The sequence below is a fragment of the Pantherophis guttatus genome, chromosome 3 (assembly GCF_059756535.1).
Source record: "Pantherophis guttatus breed Tessera chromosome 3, ASM5975653v1, whole genome shotgun sequence".
In the NCBI taxonomy this organism is placed as follows: domain Eukaryota; kingdom Metazoa; phylum Chordata; class Lepidosauria; order Squamata; family Colubridae; genus Pantherophis; species Pantherophis guttatus.
Window position 1 is genome coordinate 180949454 of NC_142065.1, and position 16055 is coordinate 180965508.

General features: G+C 34.0%; 1 protein-coding gene across 3 annotated transcripts in view; it reads left to right on the forward strand.

Moving 5' to 3' along the window:
* CRISPLD1 (cysteine rich secretory protein LCCL domain containing 1) overlaps positions 1-15484 on the forward strand; it is a 30144-nt gene extending 14660 nt beyond the window's left edge. For 2 of the 3 annotated variants that reach the window (XM_034429991.3, XM_034429992.3), the window contains exons 3-15: positions 1562-1680; positions 1798-1930; positions 3974-4089; positions 5310-5410; positions 6465-6620; positions 6727-6787; positions 6894-6960; positions 7338-7468; positions 8842-8885; positions 8976-9048; positions 9718-9793; positions 11301-11431; positions 13726-15484. In XM_034429991.3, coding sequence (XP_034285882.1) covers positions 1562-1680; positions 1798-1930; positions 3974-4089; positions 5310-5410; positions 6465-6620; positions 6727-6787; positions 6894-6960; positions 7338-7468; positions 8842-8885; positions 8976-9048; positions 9718-9793; positions 11301-11431; positions 13726-13777 — 1260 coding nt within the window. In that variant the 3' untranslated portion in view covers positions 13778-15484. The remainder of the gene's footprint in view (positions 1-1561; positions 1681-1797; positions 1931-3973; positions 4090-5309; positions 5411-6464; positions 6621-6726; positions 6788-6893; positions 6961-7337; positions 7469-8841; positions 8886-8975; positions 9049-9717; positions 9794-11300; positions 11432-13725) is intronic. The other variant, XM_060681933.2, reaches the window with a different exon arrangement.
* The last annotated feature ends 571 nt before the right edge of the window (positions 15485-16055 follow it).

A 16055-nucleotide genomic window follows, 5' to 3' on the forward strand; every position in this document is an offset into this window, starting at 1 on the left:
CACATTTATAGAAAAATATAGTTGGAAAGGACCTTAGAGGTCTTCTAGTCCAACCCCCTGCTCAGGCAGGAACCCTATACCATTTCAGACAAATCCTGTTGTCCAATATCTTCTCAAAAACCTCCAATGTCGGAGCACCTACAACTCTTGGAGGCAAGCGGTTCCACTGATTATTTATTCTAACTTCAGGAAATTTCTCCTTAGTTCTAGGTTGGTCCTCTTCTTGATTACTTTCCATCCATTGACTCATGTCCTATCTTTAGGTGCTTTGGAAAATAGGTTGACCCTGTCTTCTTCATGGCAGCTCCTTAGGTATTGGAACACTGCTATCATGTCACCCCTAGTCCTTCTTTTCATTAAACTAGGCATGCCCAATTCCTGCAACTGTTCTTCAATATGTTTTAGTCTTCAGCCCCTTATTCTTCTTTGTTGCTCTTCTCTTCCCACTAATATATATATATATTTGAATTAGCATTGGTCATGGATCAATATTCAGAAATCTTTTTGTGTTTGTGAATGTTTGTACCAGGGTCATTCCTGTTGTATTTGCCAAGCAGTTAAGAAATTCCAGCTTAAGCTGCTCTCTAGTTTACAGAAGAACTATAAAAAATAATAGTAGAAACTTACTCTAAGGGATTTTTTTTTGCATTAACAAATTAAAATATTTAATATCTTGCATATATAGTTGCAGGAAGAATCTTCAGGGGATCTAAAATATAGGGACACATTTATGAAAAAAGTTACATTTCTTTCTTCTGCTACCAGACTTGTGTTCTTGTTTATGAAAAAGGTTTTCATGTTTTTTTATTGTTTCTTTCTTCATCATAAATAAAAATTAAATCAAGGATTGCCACATCTAGAGACAGAAAGATATTGCAAGGAACATGGAATTTCTTCAAACCAGTATCCACTTCTAGGCAAATAATACAAACCCAGCAATATGAATGATATCTGATCATGAGGTTAAATATTAATGCTGAAAATATTTTCTTAACTTTCTATTAAGAATTGTCTAGGATCACCATGATGCAGCATTTGGGTTAGTGGTGAAATCCAATTGTTTTTACTACTGGTTCTGTGGGCGTGGCTTGGTGGGCATGGCAGGGGAAGGATGCTGCAAAATCTCCATTCCCACCCCACTCCAGGGGAAGGATACTGCAAAATCCCCATTCTCTCCCCACTCCTGGGGGAAGGATATTGCAAAATCTCCATTCCCACCCCACTCTGGGGCCAGCCAGAGGTGGTATTTGCCAGTTCTCCAAACTACTCAAAATTTCTGCTACTGTTTTTGCAGAACCTGTCAGAACCTGCTGGATTTCACCCCTGATTTGGGCTATATGGTATATAATGTGGACTGCATAGATACATTGGCAGAAAACCTTTTTGGAAGAAACAAGTTAGACTTGATGGATACTTTTCTCTAATATTATAAACACAATATATTTTAATAGATATTTTTCTTAAATTAAAAGAGTATTTTAGGGATAAGTAAAGTATAATAATATTAACAAATATTAGAACCACATCATGTTTATCTTTTCTCTTAATCCTTAAAATGTAGACATGGGATCCAGAGTTGGAAAGATCTGCTCAGTCCTGGGCTGAAACATGTCTTTGGGAACATGGACCTGCAAGTCTTCTTCCATCCATTGGTCAAAATTTGGGAGCACATTGGGGAAGGTAAAAAAAAACAAAAAACATTATGCTACTCTTACTTTAAAAGTGAAAAAAAAGCATTGCTTCTTTTGTAATATATTCTTGAATGATTTGGCAATGTCTTCATTTATTTTTTTATAGATATAGACCTCTAACATTTCATGTCCAATCATGGTATGATGAAGTGAGAGACTTTACTTATCCATATGCTCAAGAATGCAATCCTTATTGCCCCTATAGATGTTCTGGTCCTGTATGTACTCATTATACTCAGGTGAGTGTGCCTTTTAAAAATGAATAATAGGGTTGAATTCATCACTTTTGTGTTGGAATGGTAGAAATCAAGAGATAAATGATCGGAAAACATGTAAGTCACATGGAGGTTGTATCTGTGTTTAAAAATCTTTTCCCATTTCTTAAAAATAGCTTGCAGCAATGTATTATATATTCTTTATTTCTATATGTTACCATTGCAAATAACTTTTTCCTAAGAACACATCTTGATATGAATTTCTTGAAATATATCAGGATATCTATTAGCAGTCTATATACTAGTGTAGTAACTTGATTGATGAATGAACTGATTAACTTACGATTGGGTTATTTTCTGAAATGAACCAATTAGCTCATATATAAAGCTTACATGTTCGTTTGTGTGCTTGGAGCAAAATACAGTGGATATTAATGAAGATCCTTATATTAAACTTGTTTTCTCTTTATAAAATAACAACATAAGTATTACAACATTTATCTATCACATTCAATTTGAATCCTTGTTTTTATATTTATTCCTCCATTTATATTTAAACAGATTCCCCCTCATTCATTTCTTCAAGTAGCAAAAGTCCAGTTCCCGTCAAAAAGCAATTAAACATTATTGGAAATAGCCATCATTCCCAGGCCCAATCAGAAAATAATTAAGCATCTCCAGAAATAGAAACTCATTATTTTAACCATGAATAAATAAATTTATTTTGTATTCTTTCTTCTTTCTTCCAATGATCTTTAAATTCCTAAAAAAAAAAAAAAAAATTCTGATATCTGCTTTGTTTTACTCTCATTGTCTATTCTCTTACAATTGTTGTGATCTTTGTCAGGCCCCTTTTTCTAATTTTGCAACTCCAGCAAATCCTATTTATAAATCGAATACAAAACATTTATTCACTTCTGTTTTCTAATTTATTAATTGTATTTATTTTTTGTATTTTTTAAATCTTCATTTAATTTAATTGTAAATCCATTATTTCCTTTTCTTTGTTGCAGTCTATAATTTTTAAATCGGTTTCAATTTTATTCAATGATGCCTATTCCTGTTCAATAATACCTGATTGTATTATAGATTTAAAAGCTGAAAGACTTCCTGTACCCAAACATCAAACATTTCTTATAAGGTAGCCATCTGGTGCCCTCTAAGATCTGACTTTCAAAGTTGTCCTATCCATTTCAAAATATATACAAAATTATTTTCCCATGAGAAAGGATTCTTTCAATTATTTTCAAACTTTTCAATCAAGTCCATCTGAGCCCTTAATCCATTTAAAGCTTTCTAAAGCCAACAATAATCATACTTTTGCTGTATATTCCAAAACCTTTTATTATAAATATTTAAACTTGTAGTTATACATTTTTAAAGGGTTTAAGGAAATTCACCCAATGTTTTCAATAATGCTAGCCAATCTGAAGATATAAGGGAATGCATGGATAACCCTAAGGAAACGGAAGAAGATACTGTCTAGGAAACCATCAGATAAGAGAGGCAGGAGGATGCAAACATTTAATAGTCGAAGAAAAAAACTTAAGAAGGAACTGCCCTAATAGATCTAACAGTTAAAAGTAATGGGTGGAAAGTTTGTACTTTCAGAGTTGTAGGATTCTGATAATGTAGCCTTATAGTAAACTTAGCTCATCTAGTTGTGTTTCCTGTCTGGTTTACTTAGGAAGGTCAATATAAGGTTCTCAATCTTTAAAAACCAAACAGCAAAAGGAAAAAAATTAAATTCAAAGTGATTAAGAAATGATCCTTGGTTGAAGTCCATGTAGGTGACATTAGTGGCTATAAGCACAATGAAATCCATGACTCCAGCCAATTACCAGCTTACCACAAAAATGCAGTTTCTGCTCTTAGCTGTTAAAATACAGTTGTGCAGAATTCATGTGGGTAATCTTGTTACTCTGGACAGATTTCAGTAGCCCAATTTGGGGGGGGCAATTTTCAGGTGCAATGTGTTCCTTTTTTCCAAAGGAGTATTGGTTCACTATGACAGCTCATCAGAACTCAAATTTGGATAAGGTTTAAAACTCTTCCTTTTTCCCTCAGGTGGTATGGGCAACAAGTAACCGAGTAGGCTGTGCAGTCAACCTGTGTCATAATATGAATGTGTGGGGACAGATATGGCCAAAAGCAATTTACTTAGTGTGCAATTATTCACCCAAGTAAGTATGACGGTACAGGTGTTAACATAAAAGGCATATCTAACTCCCCACTGCCACTATTTAATAAAATTATTTAGGATTGTGTTTTGCTTTAGATTGGAATCATGATAGGAAGTAAATGTTTAAATCTTTTGCTTGGAACTGCATCAGAATTGGCCATAGAATATGTAATTATCTTGAAATATAAACTGTAAAAAATAGGAAATAATATTGTTGAAGGGGAAAAGAAATCTGCTTTCTGCTTTCTGTACAGTATCTCCTTAAGCCTGCAGGAGCTCTCTTAACACAGAGTGATGCTAGATATTTTGAATTTTCAGAATGCTAGCCAATATAAACCAGTATAAACCAAAGCACAATATTCAGAGTATTCATTGTAATCTGTGAATCTAGCAGATAATAACAGAAGAGAACTGACTTGCTACAGTTCATATAAATTCAGTCCTTACATTCAGTGACATGCTGCTGGTCTTCAAATAGTATACAATCCAATATTCTTTTCAGACTAGAATGAGCACACGTAAGCCTGGATCGTATCAATGGAATTATATGTTGTCCTCAGTTAACGACTTCCTTATTCTGTGACTATTCAGACTGACAATGGGGTAACAAGTAGATTTACAGCCAGTCCTAAAACTTACAGCTATTGCAGTCTCCAGGAAAAGCAAAGGAAGCACTTAGTTGCAGAAACAGCTTACATTCACATTCAAGGAACACAAAAATGAAAGTCTAAACTAAAAATGATGGGTAGCAGTTTATACCCATGTTTCAGTCATATGTTTCCCTTGTGTCCTGTTGCATGTTGCTTTTAGCTCAATGGACAAGTCTTTCCAAATTGCATCTCAACAAACTTTCTTATCTTTCACCATCCCATTTTTTCTTCCCTTGTAAACCAATTGTTGAGTATACCCTGGCAGAAGTCTCCTGCCGAGCAAGAATAAGGATAAGTGAATGAGTGAACTACTAGCTTGCCTTCCTCAAGGCTCTGTTTTAAGAACAACTGATACCAATTCATACTAGGAAGGAAGGAAGAAATTCCAACCCTTAAGAATATAGAAAAGATAAATGGGATGCAGTCTGAGATGATATTGTTTATATCATTCATTTAGGCTGTCCTTCTTTGCCTCAGAAGCAGAGGCGTGACAAATCAGCAGGAATAGGGTTTCTCATGGGTATCAAGCACTCAATTTATTTCACTATATCACTTTCATTTTTATTCTTAGGGGCAATTGGTGGGGGCATGCTCCATACAAACACGGTCGTCCATGTTCTGAATGTCCCCCAAGTTTTGGGGGAGGCTGCAGAGAAAATCTTTGTTATAAAGGTATGTAATCAGAAAAAGAATGTGTATACTGCTAGGTATGTAGTTTTGCTGATGCTTTAGGACGCAAGCAGTTGTTTTCTGATTTCATAATGAAATATATATGTTATGTAAGGGTTCTATAATGGTTCTTTTCTTTTTATGAAGAGCTTTGGGCATAAAAATATATAAGTATGTTTTTGTAAGCATTTAAGAGATCTTTAATCACCAACTCAGACAAGTTAAGTAATCAGCACATGAATTCTTCTAATTCTTCTAATAGTAAAAATTACACTACCTGTTAATCAAACTGCAAATATTTCACCCAGGTAAACAGATTCCTGTTTTGTTAATGTGGCATGAATTTAGTAATTTAAACATAAGGGCTTTTGTAAACAATTTTGCAAAATATCTCTATAATTCCATCTTGTCAGAACTTCCATGATTCATATAAATTCATTAAGAAAACTCTTAGGTTTTTCTTTCTCAATGCAACCAAAGTCCATTTCACAAATTAAGAAACATTTGGTATATGAAATTTGACCTATATATATTCATTAGAACTTTGGTAGGAAACCCCCTTCTGAACCATTCAAACAACCTCATATGTCTATATTTGTCATTATGATGCAGCTTGTAGAGTGTTTTTATATGGAATACTAAGAAAAGAACTGATAATTTTGGTTGCTATTCTAGTAGTGTACTTTGAATTCTGTCTATTGTTTTTTTGTGTATATCATTCACTTAGTGCCATGACTAGATAATCTCAGCTCATTAACGATGGCTGGTAGTAAAACAATCACAAGCCAACCAGTATTAAAGCCCATTGATTTCAGTGGATTTAGGCACAGTGGGATCAAGAAGCACTTAAGTCTGTAATCCTTTAAGTAAGTTCCTAGGAGTAAATTCCACTGAATACAGTAGAGTTTATTTCCAAGGAAATATGCACAGGATTATTCCATGGCCTTATCATGTCTAGCAAAGATTAAACATGTCATATTTATGCCATTCTTAATTATAACTATTGAATGAATCCATTGTAAAAAATAGCACTTATTCCTTTCAATTGCTTTACCAGAAGGTTCAGAAAGGCATTACTTTCCAGAGATAGAAACCAATGAAGTTGAACGACATCAGTTACATGTTCAGAATACATTACAAAATCAAGTGCGACCACAAGCATCTCCCCGTGATGATAGTGAAAGAAATGAAGTCATAAGCAAACAACAGATGTGTAAGGAAATTTCATTCATAGCATGATTTTTTTTGTTGTTGTTGTTAATTGATTCACCAAACTGTGCTAAAACATCACAATAACATCACCTGCTTTCTGCTTTCAGCTCAAATTGTTTCCTGTGAACTACGGTTAAGGGACCAGTGCAAAGGAACAACATGTAATAGGTAAGGTATCTTTTCATGGTTATCCATCAGTTCTGGTATTGTGTGTATTTTATCTAATTTTTTAAAAATTTTCTATCGTTCTCAAGTTGTTTTTTTAATTCTTTAGGTATGAATGTCCTTCTGGATGTTTGGACAGCAGCGCCAAAGTTGTGGGAAGTGTCTATTATGACATGGTACAGATACTGTAATTCATAGCATTTTGCTTTGTAACTTACTATGAAATTTAATTAACATTTTACGCTTGACAAAGTGTTTGCTCAGTAAAATGGCATTAAGTTGTTAATTTTGGCAGGAATTTGAGGTTTCTCTTATTTTTATTAGTATCTACTCAATGTATTGGAAACCTGGGCATCAAATGTCTAAAATAACCCATGCATACTGTATACTGATTTTACATAATTTGTTAACTCACCTCTCTCAATATGGAATTAATGGTGAACTTTTCATAGTTCCAAATTTAATAAAACACAAAATATTATTTCTAATAGAAGTATGTATAAAAATAACAAATTAATTTCTGTTTCTGTTTTTCTTTTCCTTTTCTTCCTAGCAATCAAGCATCTGTAGAGCTGCAATACATTATGGTATCCTAGACAATGATGGTGGCTGGGTTGATGTTACCAGACTAGGAAGAAGAAATTACTTCATAAAGTCTCAAAGAAATGGAGTCCAGTCAGTTGGGTAAATAAAAATGAAATATTCCCTCACAAATTGGTTCTCAAGTTTTCAATATAATATAAACAAATTATGGAATTATTTATAAGTAATTATAAAACATTTAATATTATATATCTTCAGAAGTGGTCATTAATGAATGCTGTGTAGCATGATGATATAAGAGCTATGAAAGCTTGTCTGAAGTCATCTCCATTGGTTGTCTACGGTCTTTCTAGTATCTGAATTACTTATAGTTTTTTACTTATCTGTTTTAATTATATATTTGAGTTAGTTGACTATGTTAGATATTGTTACTGTTTTGAGTCCATTTAGTAATATAAGAAAGACAAACTGAATTCATACTAAATAAATGCAGCTCCCCAAGATCCACTTTTTGAAACCCTGACAGCACACTAAGATCATGCTCTCAGCAGTATAATTTTTGTCCCACTCTCTCTAGAAATTAAGGGAGCTAAGTCTTTATGCATGTATCCAAATTTACAAACCCCCCCAAAGAAGCAAACATTTCTATTATCCTAGGCCAACAGAAGTTACACTTTCCTGATGTAGACTACAGATGGCAAAAATATAATCCTCAGGTATATGGACCTAAGAGCCTTTTCAATGGTTTTCATCATTTCTTACCCAATTAATATGAGGATCTGGCCAGTACAATATGGCTTTCTTTCTCAGTTAAACCAAGCAGTGTGGTGTCTGTCATCCAGCTGATTAACTGATGAGATGACTTGAAAGGACCAAGTCACTCTTTGATAACTGCAATTAGTTGTAGGGAAGCAACAATCAACAGTAAATCAATCAAAGTAGCAGATTAAATGATGGAGAGGGATGAAGTTTGAGTGTTCAAAATTATGTGTATAGGAAAGAATGCATGTTTGTGGCACAAATGCATGTTGGTTGCACAATACAGCAATCTATGTAGACCTTGGGGTGAAAATATTGCCCATTCATGTTTTAGGTTGTGTACCTAAAATGATATAAATGCAGTTGATTGTAGATTATTTATTATGATAGCTATTGTGTGCAATAATAATAGTATAAATACAAAACTTTATGCTAAAAAAAATTACACTGTACAAGATGGGCAATACATACATACCGGTACATACATACATACATACATACATACATACATACATACATACATATTTACATACATACATATTTACATACATACATATTATTAGATCATAATCCAGTTCTCTCAGTTTTCTGTTCAAATTGTGTTATGAAGTTTTATTGAATTTGTATAGCCCTATTAAATAATTATTCTCACTTTTGTATTTTTTGTTTCTCTTATTTCCTTGTCAAAAATATTGTAGAGAATTGTAAGATAATGGTATTACTGCTAATAACAATAGATTCTGTTTTTGCTCTAGGAAATATCAATCGGCTAATTCATTCACTGTCTCTAAAGTAACAGGTGCGGATTTATTTTTATGATATAACATTAATATTGATGAATCTCTTTATAGCAAATATCTGTGTGCATTTTTTTCTTGTTTAATTTCAGTACAAGCTATCACTTGTGAAACTACGGTAGAACAGTTATGTCCATTTTATAGGCCAGCCACACATTGCCCAAGGTAAACCTTTTCATTATTGTTCCCATCCTGTGAAAAGTGTTTGTAACTAATCACACAATAATGCTAAGCATTCAATGTGATTATTGATTTTTTTCAGAAACATTAAACTTTTGCCATTTTTTGAATGTCAAACTGCTAAGATGCAAAGACTGCTACACTTTATGAGTATAATACAAGACATTAAACTTCTCAATCTCTATTTTACAATAGGATTTTCCCATTAATTGCAAAGATCTACTGTACTTATGTGTATCAGTGCATATATAATACTAAAAGCTGGTAGCAAAGCAAGATTTGTTGGAAAATCTTCAAGCATCCCATGTTGTGCTCTGCTGAATTGATATGACAGAACAACACTTTAATAAACAATGCATTCTGTTTTAAATGTTTATATATTCTTCAATAGAATTGATTACCGAGAAAGGTGATAGGATCCTTTTTATTGGAGGAGTTCACATAAAAACTAGACAGCTTTCTGTCAGGGATATTTTAATATGAATTCCTGTTCTTAGTAGAGTATTGGACTTGATAATAGAACTGGTTTCTGTGGTTCTGGTTTTCTATAATATTTCATTGTTTACATTCAATACAATGATAACATTTGTCTTTATATTATTATAGTATAGATAGAGAATCCTTAATCTTTACCTTTCCTCTCAATTTTTAAAGGATCTACTGTCCTCACAATTGTATGCAGGCAAATTCACATTATGCCAGAGTGATTGGAACTATAATTTATTCTGATGTAAGTATGATAACATATTTTCCTCTGGAATATGATTTTAAAAACTTAAAATATATGGTCATCAAATAAATAAAATAATATAAAAAACAACAATTCCTACTTTTCGCAGAAAACAAAGTTTTCTGCGGAAAACTTAAACTAAACTTAAACTTAAACTTAAAGTGAAAGAAACAGTATGGCACATATATAAATCTTTTTTGTAATTTGAGGAAAGATACACCATTTTGAACATCAATATTTATATCCAGAGGCATATAGGAATTTATACATTTTGGGAGAGATGTATGAATACTGAAGGTATTGCATGAAATATTAAAGAATTTTGTATAATTTTTCAGTTCAAAAATCTCAAAAAACTTTCAACTTCAGTGAATAAGCCATCTTCTCATTGATGAGAGCATTTGTATTCAAAATGCTAATAGCTCTCAAATCTTTGGCTAGCTGAAATTGGAGAACTTGGGGAAGATTCTTTTTCTTCCCAGCATAATTTTATACTTGTGGAATACATATACCGGTAGTGTTCAACTTACAACCATTCATTTAGTGACTATTCAGAGTTATAACAGCACTGAAAAAAGTTACTTACAACTGGTACTCCCACCCAACTATCACAGCATCCTCATGGTCACATGATCAAAATTCAGGTGTTTGGCAGTTGGCATGTATTTGTGATGGTTGCAGCATTCTGGGGTCATATGAATGCCATTCACGACCTTCCCAGCCAAACTCTCCTCCTATTGCAGGGGTGTCAAATTAAAGGTCTGGGGGCCGGATCCGGCCCATGGGGGCTTAGATCTGGCCCACAGGGCAGCTCTGGAAACAGCAAAGGACTGGCCCACAGAGCCTCTGCCAGTGAAAACAGAGCTCAGGAGAGCCACGGGCAGCCTTCCCAAGCTCCATTTTCACTGGCAGAGAATTGCAGTAGCTCTGTTTTCACTGATAAAGGGTTGCAGGAAGCCATCACAGCTGAAAATAGACCTCAGGAGTCCATTTTTGCTGGCAGAGCACACGGGCCACCACAGGCGTCCCTGACATGAGTGATGTCAAATTGGCCACACCCACCCTGTCCCCCCAAGGTCAAACACAACCCTAATGTGGCCCTCAATGAAATTGAGTTTCACACCCCTGTCCTATTGCTTAGGAGTGGACATTCGGAAAAACAAGATAAACTGTATAAATTCAGTTTTTTTTTCTTTAATTTATATGCCGCCCTTCTCCGGAGACTAAGGGAGGCTTACAATGCGTTAAGCAACAGCCTTCATACTTTTGTATATTTATACAAAGTCAGTTTATTGCCTCCACAATCCGGGTCCTCATTTTACCTACCTTTGAAAGGATGGAAGGCTGAGTCAACCTTGAGCTTGGTGAGATTTGAACTTGCAGTAATTGCAAGCAGCAGATGTTAATAACAGTGCTTTAGTCCACTGTGCTACCAAGGCTCTTACATAATTTGTAAGTCAATGTTACTTTCTAACATGGGAATGCTTCTATTCTCTATTTCCCTCAGTTATCTAGTATCTGCCGAACAGCAGTACATGCTGGAGTAATTCGCAATGAAGGTGGCTTTGTTGATGTCATGCCAGTGGATAAGAGAAGAATGTACACCGCTTCATTTCAAAATGGCATTTTTTCAGAAAGGTACAAAGCATGCCTTTATAGTACCCCTGGTACTTTTTATTGAATTACTGGAGAAGGTATTAGCAATAGTAATAGCACTTAGACATATACTGCTTCACAGTGCTTTTTACAGTCCTCTCTAAGCAGTTTACAGAGTCTGCATATTGCCCCCAACAATCTGGGTCCTCATTTTACTGGCCTTGGAAGGATGGAAGGCTGGGTCAATCTTGAACTGGTGGGACTTGAACTGCTAAACTGCTGGCAATCAGCAGTCAGCAGCAATAGCCTGCAGTACTGCACTCAAACCACTGCGCCACCACGGCTCTATAAAGCCTATAAAGGAGATAATATTCCTTTATTATCTCTTTTTCTTATTTGATTCAGTTGTGTCTGATTCTCGGAGACTGCCTGGATCAATGCTGCAGTTTTCTTGACAAGGTTTTTCAGAAGTGCTTTCCATTGCCTTCTTTCTACATGATTGGCTGAAATTCACCCAGTTAGCTTTGTGTCCAAGACAGGCCTGGAAATCATAGTTTCACAGTTTCTAGCTTGATTCGTTAATCACTACGTCAAACTGTCTCTCACTCCATTATTTTACCAATCTACAATTAAGAATAATGTTAATTAGCATCCCATCAGCCCTTGTTGCCAAATTAGCAAGTTCTATACAAAACCTTTCTATCATCAATTTACCAATGGAATGATCTAAAAGAATAGCTAAACTGCAGAACAAGTAGGCTTTTTTCCAGGTTGTTCAAGTGTTTATCAGTGTGTAATCGCAGTTGAGAAGTTCTTCAGTTTCCTAAGGAACTCTGTTTATTTGAAGGTGTTTTTTGACTCTTCTCCTGAGAAAGATTGTGGCAGATGCCACCTGCTTCATTCACTAAACAGTGTCTCTTTCAGCTGATAATGTTACTCAAAAATACTTTTATGCTAAATCCTAAAAGAAGTAAAGCAGCTGTATTTTTTCCTTTTGTTTAATACAGTATTTACAATAATGGCATAATATTGGCCCTTGCAAAATTCATATTTCATTCTCTAGTTTTCACCCATCTCTATATGCAGATAATGTAGCTAACCTTTACCAAGTCAGTCTGTGTGGGCACAGCATATTTCTGCCTTAGCAGAATATTAGAAATTAACTACAATAAAACAAAGGTACAAAGTTTTAATTAGTTGATTTACTAAATTATTGATTTAAAATTAGCTACTTAAAACTGCTTTTTGACTATTCTATAACTGAAAAATTAATTATAGCCAATCAAGTTAGTTAAGGACTTCAAGAATATAGCTATTTATGTCCCGTCTACTACCTCTAGATTCAAGAATTACCAAACTCACAATACAAGCATAAAAAAAACTTTGTATATTTGTAAACCACAAAGGCAATTAATATGTGTCTGCAGCAGTCAGACTATTTAAACAAGATTTTAAATTTCCTAATGTGCAGCTCCCAAATCTGCAAATATGCCAATCTGCCTTGGAAATCCTTCAATCTAAATTTCTGAAAGCCATCTGGTATCTTTCAATCAACAATGAATGTAGTTGTCTGGTAAAGTGTGGTTTGTTCCTGCTAAGACCCTGGTGATTTAAATTCTATCTAAAACAAATATTTGATGGCAAGTCTTTTCTTTGGTGATCTTCACTTTTTTGACAATTACATTCAGAGAAAGACACAAATATATCTTGACCTATCCTATTGTGGATTGTCTCCTTCAGAGATAATCTCACTGCAAACTATGACACTCAAATGGAAAATTCTAAATGTAGGCATCCAAAAAGATAGATTACAAACTTTATACTTCCATTATGGAATTCTTGTAAATGACCCTTCATCACACTTATATATTTTGATGGTATTGTCCATGTGCAAAAAGCACATTTAAATTGGAATGAATCAATACATTGCCTTCAGTGGTAATAATGTGAAGGTACTGTAATATTCCTTGGTAAGACTGCCTCTGAGACTGTTTAGAACTGATGTTGACTTTGTGACTTATATCAAACCTAGATCTTGAGCTCACTGCACTTCTTAGAGTAGTAATTATAGATGGGCTTTTGTGAGATCAGTCAATGAAATTTCTAGAAAGGCCATTTCTAGTTAGTGAAAAAAAATAACTATGGTTTTTGCCATTAGATATACAGTAAATTAACTTGTAACCTGACCATGCTGTCCAAATATTTATAGGTCATCCTTCTGGTAATGACATTATCAATAAATATATCAATTTAATAGAGAGGTTCATATGTAAAATGAGAGTACATGATAAAATTACGTTCTTTCAAACCATTAGTTCTTTATTTTTCTTTTACAGTTTACAGAATCCTCCAGGAAGCAAAGCATTCAGAGTATTTGCAGTGGTTTGAAGACATGAAAATGGCTTCTATAATATCAAATGCAAATTTTTACAAGAAACAAAATTAATTTTGATGTGCTTCAAGTTTGTATAATAGTGTAATATGGTTGTACAGAAGATATATATTATTTGGTGATTAGAAGAGTGTTTAACTACATGAGAATCTTAATGAAGAACAATTTAAAATGTTAAACATTGGAAATTGCATTTGAGAAGTGATGATGGTGGAAAAGTATATTAATCCTGTGTTAAATATTGCTATATTTTCTTAGCATATATTTCTATGCGGTGCATTCAAAACTCATAAATGTTCCATTTTTAAAAACAACAGACTACATTATTAGTATGGTTAAGTTTTATATATGCCACTAATATTAACTGGAAAAGTATATTAATGATAAAAGCTATAACTCTTGTATATAGAATGTTTCATTGTTTAAAACTAAAAAAAACAGTCTCTGAAGCAAGGTATAAAAACTTATAAAAAGATTAGGAAATGTTGCCAGTTTTACATAATTTTTCCCTGCCTTACAAGTAAGTCTTTTTGCAAAAGAATTTTTATTATCTTTGAAAATACAAACACTCACAGTAGCACGTTAATTATTATAGCAAATTTTAAAATTGCATTTTGATAGATAAACTTTTTAAAAATAGGAAAACATGGTTGGATCTCACTAATGTCTTATTGAACTGTCATTACATCACAAAGTGCAAGCATATTCATGAATTGATTTTAATTTTATCCATACAGACATGACATTTGAATACAGGTAATCCTTGAGTTATGAATGTAATAGAGCCTGCCATTTATAATTGTAACCTGAGGATTCGTTGATTGGATCACGTTAAATGAATGTGATCCTTCCCTGCTTTCCCCAATGCATTCATTAATCAAATGCATAGATCGTTAAGTTCACAAGAGCTATCTCAGGCTGGGGAAGACCATGGGGGCCTAGTGCTAGAACAGGCCACCTGCTTCTGAACACCAAGGCCTTCCCCAACCCACTGAGATATCTCATGTTCCCTTGGGATCCCCATAGTTATTTCCCCTCCACTATCCTGCCCCAGTGGGTCTCCACAGGCCCGGGGAGGGGGAACAGGCAGGGGGCATGTTGCAGTGTCTCTGCAGTCAGTTGTAATTCATAACTTAGGCTTCATGTCATAAGTACTTTTTTTGGGGGGGGAGGTGTTGTAATTTTGAATGGTTGCTAAGTGAACTGTCGTAACTCGAGAAATACCTGTATAACTTTAGAACTGAGTTAAAGTTGATTAGAGTTCCTTTTAGGTTCCCTAGGTCATTGTTTAAAATGTTTTGCATAACCTTGCAAGTAGTATTGAGTAGATATTAATTAGATCATACAGTATTGATGAATTGTAAGAATGTATGATATTGTGCATAAATACTCTTTCTTCATCTGGCATACATTCCTGCAGGGCAGGACATAATGCCAAGGATTATAATCCCAGTATTATATTTTTCTATCAATGAATTTAATTTCTTTCTAGCAACAAGCGCTGTGCATTAAATAAATTGTATTGTGGTATATTCAGAATATATTGTAAGGCTGCCCAGAATCACTGTTGAGTTGAGCAGTCTTAGAAATCTAAATTATAAATAAATAAAGCTGGTGACAATATCAAATTTTCTAAGAAAATTGTATTGTAAAACACTGTAAAATTAATAAAAAACTTTACATGTTTTGTTTTTGTAACTTTATAATTTGTTATTTGTTTTTTCAAGACATTTTCAGAATTGCTGTTCTTCATACATGCTTCTTAAAACAGACTTTTTTGGCTATTTTTTTCCTATAGATATTGCAGAATTTGTTTCACTACATACACTACCTCTTGTAGTTAGGCAAGTATTTGTAAAAAAAATTTGTAGACATCCCAGAGTTGGGAAGAGATATACCTCTGGGGCTGGAAAGATTTCTGTAAAGTGGGTCAATTCCCAAGAAGGCCGACCATCTTATCCACATCCAATGCAAGTTACAAAGAAGGGGAACTCTGAGGGTCATCTCTTGATCTTCAGATTTGTGAGATAATTCTACTCTGATATCCTGATACAACTCCATGAATGAGATAACGTTTCAAATCCTGAGTTATATGAACAACTGAGCAATTTTACATCTTTAAAGCAGGTCATCCTCATAGACAGCCACGAAAAAGAATAATTCAATACAATCTTTACACTTAAACCATATATTCCCTAAAAAGATATAAGGCTCAATTACCATGCAAATACATGCCACAGTACTAATTAGCCAAAGAGCTGATAAACAACTCCA